The sequence below is a fragment of the Hydra vulgaris genome, chromosome 15 (assembly GCF_038396675.1).
Source record: "Hydra vulgaris chromosome 15, alternate assembly HydraT2T_AEP".
Lineage (NCBI taxonomy): Eukaryota > Metazoa > Cnidaria > Hydrozoa > Anthoathecata > Hydridae > Hydra > Hydra vulgaris.
The window spans coordinates 31,602,501-31,617,500 of NC_088934.1; the positions used below are offsets into that span (position 1 = coordinate 31,602,501).

At 25.1% G+C, this 15,000-nt stretch overlaps 1 protein-coding gene across 1 annotated transcript in view; it reads left to right on the plus strand.

Moving 5' to 3' along the window:
• LOC136091571 (fibrillin-2-like) overlaps positions 1 to 15,000 on the plus strand; it is a 111,429-nt gene that overhangs the window by 57,377 nt on the left and 39,052 nt on the right. The window contains exon 7 of the mRNA XM_065819262.1: positions 1 to 2. This exon is cut by the window's left edge and continues 130 nt beyond it. Within this exon, the coding sequence (XP_065675334.1) occupies positions 1 to 2 (2 nt within the window). The remainder of the gene's footprint in view (positions 3 to 15,000) is intronic.

Consider the following 15,000-nt stretch of genomic DNA (forward strand, 5'->3'; position numbering starts at 1 on the left):
TGGTAAGCTTTTTACAAGTGTTTTAGAAAAACTATAGGGATGACAGTATCAGTTTCTTGTAAATAAAAATATATGTGGAATTTTTTTAAAGTGCTATGAAAACGGTCTAAAAGGTTAAGCTCCTAATCTTGAATAAACAAAAAAAATTGTGTGTTTATTTTTGCAACACAAGTTGATTTTCAATAAAGTTTTATATATTATAGTATATCTTTTTTGATCAAAATTTTTTATGCATATTTTGTGTGTCATGTTTGCAAAATATTACTAAAATGTCAGTATGTGTATACATTTAATTCTTCTCAGATTGCTGCAAAAAGTTTTAACGCGTGTACATCTTTTTCTGACTAGATTACTTTCAAAAGATCTGTTTTATTAAATATAGCTTTTGGAAATTATATTTTTATAGTAGTCAACAACATCAACAAAAATTTGAAGTTTCTCTTTTTAATAATTAGGTGTACAATTATTGCATGGTTTTAATTGTTCATTTTTGAAAGTTAATTCAGCAGCAATACATATTCTAACAACACGGAAGTATCTACCTTCAAAGCATGTGCAATTTTATCTTTTAATTGTTGTTTATTTTTAATGTCTATAAATTTCTTTATAGCTGTTTTTAGATTTTGATGAATGTGTAAATTTGATTAAGTATTGCAACTTGACTAATAGTGACTGCATAAATAACGATGGAAGTTACAATTGTACATGCAAGCCTGGATTGATATTAGATAAAAATAATAACTAGTGCATAGGTTGGTTTTTAAAAACTACTTCCTCTCTTATATGTTTGTTTAGACAAAAAGTTTTAAAGTTTGTTATCAAATTTTTAACTACTTTTAATACTTTAGCTTGAGTTTCATTTTTCTTTTTATGAACTACATGGTTGTTTTATAATAGCTTATTTTTGATTAGAGGGATGAAATGTAATTATACTATATCTTGAGTGTCAAAAAAAATAAAAATAAAAAAAAAAATATATATATATATATATATATATATGTTGTATATCCGACCTTGAGAGACAGTATCATGGATGTTGTCTTTAATACTTATATTTCGCAAAAATTTTGTTTTTAAGCTCATCAATATATTACGTCATGCATTTTTCAACAGTTTTCATCGTTTTTCTAGTAACAAGTTGTCATGCTTTAACAATCTCTTTTTCCAAGATTTTGCAACTATCGTAAGCTCTCCCCTATCATAACCCATCCTTTTTTTTCAATATATTGTGGTTTTAAATATTACAGTATTTTAATTTTTTTAATTACTTTTACCTAACTAATTAATACATTTTAATACATATAAATTTTAACTTTTATAATTTAATACGGTTTTTTGATAGCATTTTCATGTAAAAATGTATGAACTAACAGTGACTAACCAAACAAATATCATCTTAAAATATTGAATTTATTAGAAAAATAATTTTAATATTCCTGAATTAAGTTTTGATCCCAAAACTCTGTAATTTCGGAGTCTCGGGATCAAAATATGGTGTTAGATGTTTTTATTTTTGTGAATAATGTTATTACAACTAATAAATAATTCAGCTATCGACTAAATAACTAAAATATGTTTTAAAGTCAACTAAAATTGACTAAAACATTTTAGTTAACTTTAAAGTCTTTTTAGTCCACTAAAAGTCGATTAAGTCAAAGTGTAGAAATAATTTATTTTTTCAAAATTAATAGTAATAAAAATAATAAAGTAATTTATATTTCCTATCTATTTCTTAATATATAATATTATTTAAACAATAATGGAGCAAAACAATATGAGAGGAGGACTGCTGCAACAGCTAAAAAATCTGTTTTGAAACCCTAATGATATAGAGACCGTTTTAGATTTTTTATTTAAAATGGTCTGACTTAATAGATAAAAGTTTTAAACTTTTTACTTGAATAAATCAGCTCAGTCGAATAAAGAAAAGTTGATTTTTTAAAGTCAACTATGTTTGACTTTCGACTAGTCGACTTTAAGTCGACTTCAACAGTCGCAGGCAATAACAACATTAACCGTAATAATATATGTTTTATTAAAATTATAAGTATTATAATTGTTAACTATTGTTGTTATTTAATAAATAAAACACTTTAAGTACTTTTTATTAATTTGTTATATATATATATATATATATATATATATATATATATATATATATATATATATATATATATATATATATATATATATATATATGTAGTGCACAAATCATTAAAATTCTTTTGTACAACTTAGATATAATCGTCATTCGTAAGAAATATACAACTATAAGAATTAACAAAAGTATAAATAATATATATAAATAATACTATGTGCAATAAATGTAAACAAAACATAAAATCAAAATGATGTATTACCTGCATAAAAATAGAGAAAAGGAATCACTTCATTTTTTCCATATCATATCTAAACAGAAAATTATCGAGTAATTGAATCAGTAATTAGCTGCAAACATAAGAGTTAACCTGTATCAAAATAATTTTATACAAATATTGGTAGAAACAAAAAAAAACTGCAAAAAAGTCTTTCTGTTGTGAAATAATGTTTGTTACGATCATTTTGATATTGATTATTTTTACCTCGGATAGAAAAATTTTATCTTGCATTGTCATTATCACTCCTATACACATTATCATAATAACAAGCACTTTAATAATCATTAGAAACATTAGTTGTAGACAAATTATTTTTCTGATCACATCTTTCAACATAAATTTCTTTGTATATCTCTACTAATTCGCTTTTTAATTCTTCTTCTATTTGTTCTACATGAAGCAGCTTTCTAAGTTAATACTGGAACAAAACTTAGTATCAGTTGCAACATAATTTATATTTTTTTATTAGTCTAAGATTATTTGATACTTCAACAAAAAAAAAAAAAATTATCACCCAATGAGATGGTAAATTATTTAAAGTTTTTTAAGGATATTTGAAATTCATATCAACAGATGCTTAAATCTGTTCAGATATTGCAATAAAAATGATATTAAGAAATAATAATAAAGTATAATGATTTTGACATACAAAATATATCTTTTAATAAATATAAAAGAGGATAAAATGTTGTCTTGGTAAAACGTCGATACGGTAGTTTTATAAAACTCTAATAGCACAATTTTGTAGATACTCTTGCAATCAACGCTGCTTCATTTTAGGACATAGCAGCTGGGGACATAGCTGTGCAATTTAACCCAGGCTCTCATGTAAATTGTGGTAATCTTAAGTTCTTGATAAATAATACTCTCTAAAGTAATCTAGATAAATTTCTTTACAAGATATATAAATACTTTAAAATTATACCATAAAAATGTTACATTAAATGTGTTTTTTTGTTGTGTTCTGTACACAAAAATTTATTTTAGTTATGATTCCATTTTATGTCATAACTCTGTGTTATTAAAGTTTGATTTAAAAATCTTAAAAAAGAAATTATAACATAAAAGTCTTATCTAAAATCTAAAAATAGTGGTAGTGAGAGTATAACTAATAGTTTTAATTAAGAATAAAAATGGAAATAAAATCTTCTTTATTAAAATTTTTGGTATGCTGATAACTATTTTAAAATAAAACCTGCAACACACTATAAGCATTTTAAAATCTTTTCTATTCCGACGTCGGCCTAAGACGATTTTGCAAAAAGTTTCCTGTTAATAGGTTAAACATGTTAATAGAATAATTTAACAATGTGTAGGTGTCCTTGTTAGTTGTATCAAACAGACTTTGGATTAAATCTTTCTTGCCGTCTTGTTTCAAGAATTTTGTTAATGAATTAACAAAACCATCCTGAATTATACAAGAAAATTTTTCAAATCTAAGAAAACAACTAATTTATTTAACTTAATAATTTATTTAACCTAATAATTTATTTAACCTAATAATTTATTCAACCTAATAATTTATTTAACCTAACAGTTTATTTAACCTAATAATTTATTTAACCTAATAATTTATTTAACCTAATAACTTATTCAACCTAGTTTCAGGCTTATGTGTCAAATAACACTTTTCTTAAAAAATTATTTTTTTGAAAACGGTGTGCTTTTCATTGTTCAGTATAAACTTAATTTTGAAAAAAAATTTATCTACAAAAATGAGTTCTGGAATAGGATGTCTTCAGACAATAAACAAAACAAAACTAATTAACTGTAGATTACAGTTAATTAGTTTCGTTTTGTTATTTGTTACTGTTCAGTTAGTTGTATTATCTTTTTTTCACCCCAGCCAATATTTTACAGTAGAGAATGACACATTTTGATTGCTTTATTGTTATTAAAATAGTTTACAATACTATTGCGATTATATTGGTTTAACTTGTAGTTTTTCCATTCCAGGTTTAATGCGTTATTTGCAGAGCATTTACGTTTGAACACTTAAGCTCTGAGTTTGATCTTAACCACACCTCTAGTATTACCACGCTGAACTTGTTTTTTGTTGCAGCAATGTTGTTGACGTGGCTTGAAACAACAATTTGAAATTAGTTTCATTGTAACCTTTTAAGTAGTTACCTTCAGTTAAATTGCCTATCCACCACTTATCATTAAAGGCAACCATTGCATAACTTTTAAAAGTTATGGATACATAAACATTTGAAAGCTACTAGTGCCATTTAGAGCGTTTACAATAATTTACATTTTTATCTGCTTTTTCCATTTAAATTGTAAGTTTACCCTTTCATCTAAATAAAGTTATCTCTTTTGGGTTTTCTTGATAAAAGATATATACATGGTTTGTAATGATGTGAGTTTAGATATCATTATTTCAACCTTTCATGCTCTGGCAGCCATTTTGCAGTATCACTAATCTTATTTCATATTGAATTCTCATTCAGCTTGACAAAAAGAATCATTCACTTTAAGCACAGCTTCAATTTATAGTTGCCATATGTTGTTTTAGATTTTTAAAATTATAGCCTTGTATTTTATATTAGGCAGTTATAGCAAAATTTTTAGCAAAGTCACTAATAATGATAATGCTTGATTAATAATCAAGCATTACCATTATTATTACTAATAAACTAGCAGAAAGCAACCCGTAATACGGGTTATGGTTGGTATGTTCCATAAACAATTTATAGTGGCTGTTTTCCGCAATTTAAGTTGCGAAACCTTAACTAATATCCTTTTAGAAAAACGCCTTTATAATGGAAAAAATAGACCATCTGTAAAGTTAACATAAAAAGTATGAGGAAATAAAATAGTTTACCAATTATTTAACATTATTTAAGTAATTACAACTGGCATAGGTCATATCAGTGTAAGGCAGAACCATTTTCCTCAACATTCCTAAGTTCAACAAAATACATTTTTAGTTACTGACACAAAATAAAAACACTTCATCATGCTTTAAATTGAGGAAAAACTAAAACCAAATTCTTTTTATATTCTTTATAACATGAAATTTAGATAATTATTAAGAATTATATGAAGCTTACTTTTTTAAGATTATATGAAGTTTATATAAGTTATAATTATATGAAGTTTACTTTTTTACTATTTTAAGAATTATATGAAGTTTATACAGGAGCTATTAATTTTTTGGTATTCCTTGATTCATTTTTCTTTAAAAAGAAAATTGTCTAAAAAATGTTAAATCCACACAGCCAAAGAAAGTTATTAAAAATAACTAAGTTTATTATAAATATCTAAGCAATTAAGTACAAATACGTTTGGAACAGAAAAGAATTTAATTTACAATCAAACATGTGTACAACAAATTGAAAAAAATATGTAAACTTTGATCGTTTATATTGCATTAAGGCGTCATATTACAAACCTAAATTAAAAATTGTAACAGATAAGTAGACATAAAAGAAGAAAAACATAAAACAAAAAAAAAACTGGAAAACTATTTACCTACTTTTCGGTAGCCTGTTGCCATACTTAAACTGCTGTCATGATGCGGCTTGTCGGTGTTGTTTTATGACGTTATTTCACGTTGGCTTTTAGTAAACTTTAGTTAAATTTAAAAGACATAGATTTAAAATATTTTAATTAAAAAGCAAAAAAACAAATGCTTCAAGCAGCCAAACTAAAAACATTAAAGATAAAAAATCAAATAGAGATATAAATTGCATTTATATAGCTAAATAGTCTTGACTTAAGGTAAATTTTAAAAGCAGTGTTTTCAATAAATTAAACTACCAATTATTTATTTTTACCAATAGAATGTAGCATCATTATATTATGATAATTGGGTAATGAATCAATTTAACTATATTTAAGTTTAATTGGTGAAAAACAAATAAAATTTTAACTGAAAAAGACTAAAATAAATCAAGTATACAACTTAATATATTATAAAAAAAAAACTGAAAAAAAAAAAAGGTTAAAAAAAAAAAGTTACAAATTAAAAAAAAAAAAAACACAAATTAAAAAAAATAAAACTTAGAAACTTATCAAAATAAGTTACCGAAGAAAAAGCAGCAACAAAAAAGTTATAAATAACTTCACTGATAGAAGACATTTACAAGGAGGGCTCATCCATACAGCCATTACTACACCACTTATTGAAGGACCTCTCCGAAAGAGGCCCTGGGTTTCAGGATTGATAATTTCTATAGTGTTCAAATGTTAATGAATCAAAAATCACAATAGCTCTCAAATGATAACGACTCTTAAATTACAAATAGAAGAATATAATAGAAATTATAAATATTTGCAATTTTTATTTAATCAAAATATAAAGCACAACCTTGCCATTTTCACAGGTAACAGAAGACGATGCTAAAAATATTAACAAAAAAAAAATGAGAATAAAATAAAAAGGGTAAAACATGTGAAAAGTTTTATTTCAATAAAAAAATGAGTAGAACACGAAAAGTTAAAAAATATCATATTTATTAAATACTTCTTTCACCTATTGCACATATTTCTTCATACAAAATCTATAAAACATAAAACACAGCTTTACCAGTTATGCTTCTACCAGACAATAAAGATAAAAAAACACCTCAGAATAATTGATAAAACAATATTTACATATAAAAAAATATATCATTACAATTTTTTAACCTATTCCCCTCATTTCCTCCATAAAGTTGACTAAAGTAAGAAAAAAGGTAACTAAAGCTAAAAGTAACTGAAAATAAACTAAAGATAACTATAAACTAAACCAAAACTTAAAACTAAAATAAACTTTAAATCCTAATATCTGTACCTTAGAACACAAAGATAACTATAAACAAAACCAAAATTTAAAAATAAAATAAACTTTAAATACTAATATCTGTACCTCAGAACATAAAGATAACTATAAACTAAAGCAAAACTTAAAACTAAAATAAACTTTAAATCCTAATATTTGTACCTCAGAACACAAAGGTCAGTTGTCCATTTTTTTGTGAAAATGAGTAATGTTTAAGACCTTTTTAGTTTTTTCAGTATCTACAGTGGTGTGAAGACTGTTGTCCTACGACAATGCGAAACATAGTTAGGTCAAAATCAAAGGTCTGGTGTCTCCACAATGATTAAAGGAAAACGTATGTTGTCCAGAAATGACTTTTCACTTTATTTAATTTTTTTTTGTCAAAATTATATTTCATGTGCCTTAAGACAAATTAAATAAAGAACAAAAAAAGAGACATATATTTGACCATCAACAATAAGTCAGTACAGACTAATTATATTACTATTTCCTATCTCCTGAAAAATTTCTAAAATGTGACAACCGACCTTTGACTTCCGAGGTACAGATAGAAATGCTTTATTTACTTAACTATACTAATCATACAATTTATACTTGGTTTTGGTTTCAACTGTCCAGGAAGAAAAAATAAAATAAAGCTAAAGCACTTGAAGTTGCAAAGTTCCAGCTACAGGTCAAATAAACTAATACCTATTAACAATTATCTAATAGCAAAAACATTGACTTATTTCACTTTTCAATTCTGTTTCTAAAGAAAAAAAGCTCTTAATTAAATCGACGTTAAAATATCTACTTAATTTTTTTTAAATAACTTCACATAACTAGTGTAAATAATACCTTCTCTCTTGATCAATTGAAGAAAATAAAGCCTAATTATACTTAATTAACAGTATGATTATTTCCAAGGTTGTTTATATGTTCGTGTAAGGCATCATACTGCTCGCTTCTCAGTTTGCTTTGGTTATTTCTGATAAAGCAATATGCTGGCCTTCAATTTTAACATAATCATCAACAGCACATTGCTGAAACAGTTTTTTGACATAAAATAGTTAAGAAAAAAATTTTCTAACTGAAAGTTTATAAATGTAATACTGAGATAATGTAACATGATTTCTAACCAATGTAGCCTGTTTAGGGATGGAAACCAAATAAATATGCCAACCAGCATCACCCCTTGGAAATATTGAGGATAAACCATAGGGTCTCAGTTGGTGACGTACTTGATATAGTTTTAAGAAATTGACCTCTTAGACAATTAACAAATTCCTGGAGGCAGGTGGTGCTCCATCTTCACAAACAAATACAACTGACACTTCATTATGTGACGGTAGATTATAGCAACATCTATCTTGCCTTTCAAGAAAAGACATTTTTACAACTGACACTGAGCAAATATCTTTAGCTGCTCGATGAATTTCTTCATCTTCCATTTCAGTAATGTTTTTAAATGCAAGAGGAAATCGGTTCTCTTTACTAATAATAGTTTGCAATTGAAACAATAAATCATTTAAGCAAAGATCATTACACGTTGCTGCATTCTAAAATTTACTGCTGCAAGTGGAAAATAGATATATATTTGACAATATTTTGGCAAAACATTTTGAATTGGTCTAAGAGTAATTATATCATGAAAACCTTGACCACATATTCTAAAACATGGCTGCCCATAATTCATGGGTTAAACTACATTAGCTTTAAATAAAGCTAAAGAAAGATAGGCATTATCAATTCTAATAAATTATAAAAAAATCAGATTTCCATTTCCATCTGCATAGTTTCCTTTAAATAACTCTTGTAAATCTTGTGGAAATGCTGACAAATATAATTCATTTCTCCTAAGTAATTATAATCTGGAATAGTATTACTTCTTGCTATATAATGTATTCTTTCGTATCTAGCTGTATTTGTACCATTTTGTTGATTATTAATTTTATCTGGCCTCAGCCTCTTTCATTTCTCCGACGAATTATTTCAACTTGCCTAACCAAGTTCTTCATTTGGGTCCAAATTATTTGCTGCTTTTTAAATTATTAAACTAAAATCAAAATTATTAAACGAAGCACTTCATTTGGGTTCGAGTTATTTGCTGCTTGCCGAGCAGCATTTCCAGTATTTTGTCGATTATTAATTACATCTGGCAAAAGCATTTCTCTTTCATTTCTGCAATAATTTTTTTGAACTTGCCTAAGCAAGCTCTCCTAATTTGGGTTTGAATTATTTGCTGCTTGCCAAACAGCATATCTAGCATTTTTTCAGAATATCAATTTCTTTTTAATATCTGCAACGATTAACTTGCCAATTAACATTTTCATTTTCTAAACTACTACATGTAATATCTATTTCTAGCCTTGTACCTTGTGTTTAAACTTCATTTTTAATTGAAAGTAGTAACTAAAAGTCTTAAATGAATTTTGAAGATTGTTATCTTCCTAATATAATTTTTTTATTCTAAATAGAACATACAAATAATTTTTGTATTTAACAAACTGTCATTTAAAATAAATTAAACAATAATCTTATGACTTTAATAAAATCTATACATCAGCTAGGAGGTGTTTGAAAAAAATTATCTTAGCAATTAATATTCAAAAAATAATTAAAAATCTGCATTTTTAAAATAAACGTGCTGCTAACACAAAAAAATTGATTAAAAAATGTTGTAAACCTTATTTTGCAAACTTCAATATTATTGCTTCAAAAAAATTATTAGTAAACGTTTTAAAGAATTCACAAAACTTTACTATGTTTTGCTTTTCTATACCACATAAATATATCTTCTGATAAATCTAAAATAAAAAATTTAACGAATAAACAAATAAATAAGAAAAACATTACATACAAAAAATGAAAATCAATGTACGTTATAGAGAAAAGCTGTTGTGATTTACCAGAGTAGTAGTTGTTAAATATTATTATTTCATGTTAGCTGTTACAAAATAATTTATGTTGGTATATCATGATTCCAAAATATTTATAGCAAAATGATGTAATGAACAGCGCTAAATACTACAAATCAAGTTGAGATTAAACAAATCGTATTTATGGAAAAATAATTTGTCTTAGCGTTTAGTGAACGATTAAAACCAGTAATTTTAAATAAATTTCCAAACTATTTTTGTTACCTACTTCAATTATAATATGATCTTAACGATAATTATTTATCTTAATATGATAGTTTATGTAATATTTCTAAACTTATAAATAATAATTATATTCCAAAAGGTAAAAAGTTTTAACTTGCTTTAGATTTCTTTTTCCAATGACCGCTTGCATTTTGAGAACGTGATCTTTCAAAGCCTAATGAAGAAACTAATGAAACGACGTTAAATCTTAATTGTAGTAATAACTATATTATAGATAATTAGTACAAAATTTTTCATATTAATTTTATTTTCATTTAATATTTTTAATACGAAATTAAGTAACGAGGCTGTAAAATATAATATAATATAACTAAAATAATAAGTATACAATAAAATATAAATAAAATAATAAATATATAATAAAATATAACAATAATAAAAATAAAGTAATAAATATATAATAAAATATAATAAATAATAATAAACCAAAATAAAAAGAAATGATTAAAAGTTCAATGAAACATTTCTTGTCAAATTGTTTAGAGTTGCATGACATACCTTTGCTAGTAGCCAAACTTGGATTTCAAAATAACAAAACATTTTTTTAGAGGCATTAGATAAGTTTTACCTTGAACTTTGAACCCGGCTTGGCCAGAAAGGCGTGTGATTTCTTGTCATAATATGACCACGCAAATACTATTTGATTTTAAAACTTGACCACGGCTGTTAATATGTTTTGAAAATTTGTATACATTCTCATAATGCGCTGAAAAAAATCTTAACTATGAATAGACTTAAAAAATAATTTATCGTAAAGTAGCAAATAAATCTTCTTAAAAATAATAACGAAACGAAAGATACAATAAAAATATCTAAACTAAACTAAAACAAAAAAAAAAAAAAATTAAAACTTAAAAAAATAAATAATATATTAACACGAAAAGATTGATTACAATAAATAACTTTAAATCGTTTATTCTTACTTTTTTTTATAATAAACTATTTGGTGAAGTGTTTTTTAAATAAAGTAACAACTTACGTCTAAGGATTGTTGAATAAATGCGCACATTTAAAAGTAAAAAAAAGAAATTCTTAAAATTTCTTTGCAGTTAAGTAAACAAAAAAAAAAAAAAAATTAAACCGTTTCTTCAAAAAGTTGGTATAATTTTGTTTTATTCAAAGACATTTATAATAAAAAATACATACTTATATAAATATAAAAAAATATATACTGTAAAATTAACTAAGTTCGGTCACTTAAGCTTAAAACATTTATTTATCACGCTTAAATAAATAAATTTTGTTCTTTTTTTCTGAAGCATACAAAAATTATATTGATAATCGATATTATAAAAATAAAAAAATGAAAATTAAAAACTAGTACTCAATGCTTAATTTAAAATAAAAACATCTACCTTAACCAAAATTTTCAAAACCATCTCATAAGTTTGGTCGCTATATAAATTCTAATAACTTATTGCAAACTTTACGTCACAAATAGTAAAAACTAATTTTTAAATGTTGTTTTTATTGTGAAATTATGATATAAATTCAGTTAACACCAGTAACTAAGGAGGGAGTCGCCCAAGGCTTAAAAAAGAATATTTTGGGTCACCAAAGAAAACAAGAAGGAGCACATAAAAAAGGCCTTTTGAAATATAAGTAGTAGTATTTTTAATTTTTATTTTAATTTGTCAACTATGTTTGTACTTTGGCCATTATCAAATTTGCTACGCCACTGGTAAAAAGAATTGAAAATATATTTTTCAATTGATTTAAAACGTTTTTTCAATTAATAAAAAAACACGACTTTCCTTTAAATGAGCCTTGTATGTTTGTTGGCAATTCTTGCACCTATTGTGCAAGAACTCTTTGTTATTTTAAGTTCTATTAATATCTTGTTTGTCTTTGCATGCCTCTGATATCATAATGGCAACAGAACAAATTTAAATAAAGTAAGTTAGTTGGTATGACCAGTGCTTTTACTTATTTATCAAAAAATAAGTTAAAGCACTTTTTCCTACTTTATTTATAATACTAAAAAAAAAAAATTATTCTCAACTTTTTAATTTTCTTTCTCTGTAAAACTTTATAAAGTCAATATTAGAACTGCAATATTTTAGGAACGATTGAAAATTTCCGAACTTTGTGTGATTACATTTTTGTAAAATACAGGAACTAAGAGTTTCACTTGTATAAGATCAAAATTTACAAAATGTTGGTTGACTTGATGTGGTGTCACCTTAGAATGATTTTGCGCATTATGACATCAATATTAATTGTTTTGTGGTTTACGAATAATGTGGATAAGCACACACACACACATATATATGTATATATATATATATATATATATATATATATATATATATATATATATATATATATATATATATATATATATATATATATATATATATACATATATATATATATATATATATATATATATATATATATATATATATATATATATATATATATATATATATATATATATATTAATAAACATTTATACGAAGTTATTTATAAGAATTGTGTTTATACAATCATAAGCGGTGCCGGAATACGTGCAAAACGTTTTCTACCACCCCTGACAATTTTATAAATTGGCTGGTAAATACAGGTAAAATGTGAACTGCGAACCGTAAACCAATAGAATAGGAACTTTTTTGCAAATCAAAACATAATTTAAGGTCTAATTTTTATTATTTAGTTTATATAATTATTTTATTAACTCAGATGAAAATAAATAGTATATTAGCATTTTAAATGTTTACAAGAGTAAATTCATCAACTGATTATTAGCAAGAACTCGCAGCGAAATGTACATTTAACAACAGAGTTTTGGTTAAGGCACCGAGTAGTTATAATAGTAATAAAAAATGGTTAAAAAAACATTTGCATCATCAACTACTAATTAAATTATGGTTCGCAAAAAAGTTCGCATTTTACCAGTTCGCAGTTTGTGGTTCGCAGTTTGTAATTACCTAGTACTTAAATTACGCGGAAAATAATTTAAAAAAAAATTAAAAATAATACCTTCCAATGAAATTCAAAAACTAACATACAAAAAATTGTTTTTGTATGTTACTTATGTATGTTACTTAACACAAAAACAATTTATTTAATTTTTTAATTTATCTTTCGGGCTTTTTTTTATCTCCGATATCTTAAAATAGCGTAAAAAATCAAAATTTTAGGCAACATTGTTTTCAGTCTATATGGTTCCTATACCTGAAAGTCACATTGCAATCCTTGTGCTTGGATATAAATCTTGCATATTATGCTGTTTTATTAAGTTTTAAACATTATTAGTAGTATTTATATCCTTAAACATTCTAGAAAGAAAATATTTATTACTGATCCTTTCATCGCAAAGGAGAATACCATTAATGTTTGAATATAAGTATAATGTAAGTTTACTTTAAAGAGCTAAACATGATTTTAGAATTTCTTTTATATTTGCAAACTATCGACATTATATAAAAAAAAACCAATTTTTTGAACAATTCTCCAACTGTATAAATCTTTCTCTCATTGAAATTAGAGATGTATCTAAAAAAGGTTTGAATAATCTGATTTTTAGCGTGTGTTTTTTTGAGAGAACGAAGAATTTCCATCTTGGGCTAGTCAAAATGACTCTTCACTTTTTTTAAATTTAGTGTTTTATCTTTAGAGTTTAGTGTAGAGTTTTTAGTGGTTTAAAAACAGGCTCCACTTATTAATCTACGGCTAAATTATTCGGTTTTAATAATTCATCTTTAAACCACCTTTTCTGTTGTTTTCTTAAAATAAAGAACAGCTTTTTACTAACTTTTCTTATTGAGTAATCTCCGTGTTTTTCTTTAACAAGCTTTACTAATAATATTAACATGAAAATGACCGTCATGCCAGATAATTAGAGAGACAAGAAAGCTAAAGTCTTTCAATTACTCTGCTAGTATTAAGGCTTTATGTGCAAAATACTGATTAAAGTTATAGCTTTCACAGAAGACCGTGCAGAGCCTTTCATTACCAAAGTTTAAATATGGTTACCACAGGGAACATATAACGCAAAAAGATTGAGATTTAAAATTCTTTTTTGTACTCTATTAACCTTTTCTTTCAAATATGATCCATTATCATACCCTTGACCTCTGCAGTTAGAGATTTTAAGTTCACCTTTAATTAGCATCTTAATTAAAACTTCTGCAGGTTCAATGCATGCAGAATCAGAAGCAGAAAGGAGCCCTAAATTACTTTTAATTTTCAACACTAATGTTTGATGACTAGTCAACAATTCAAATAGTAAGAGATTGCTTTTTTCTAGAAATATCAGGTGTACAATCAGGAATTATTTGCTTTTAAGACTAGGCTTATTACTTCATAATTAACTTTTTAAGACATTAACATAATAACTCATTTTGAATATTTTTTCTGCATTAATGATTTGAATTGCCTTTCATAGCTAAATGCTAAATGTTTTTGCATCATAGTATCAAATTTTGCAAGCATCTAAAACCTAATGCAAGTCTAAAGAATTTGCCAATTTTAGAAGTAAATCTGGAATCCCTTAAAAACCCATACTGTTTTTATCTAGATAAAGAGTGATATTCATCAATCAAAAAAGTTTTTTCTATAGTTTTGAGTTCTTCATTATCTAAATTTTTTCCGGTTGCTTTTTTTTAGGTTTCCTCCTACTGTTGATAACATTTCATAGGAAGACGCTATTTTTATGAATTCCTAACATTTCAGTTATATATCTCCATTTATTTAACCCATCATAAAC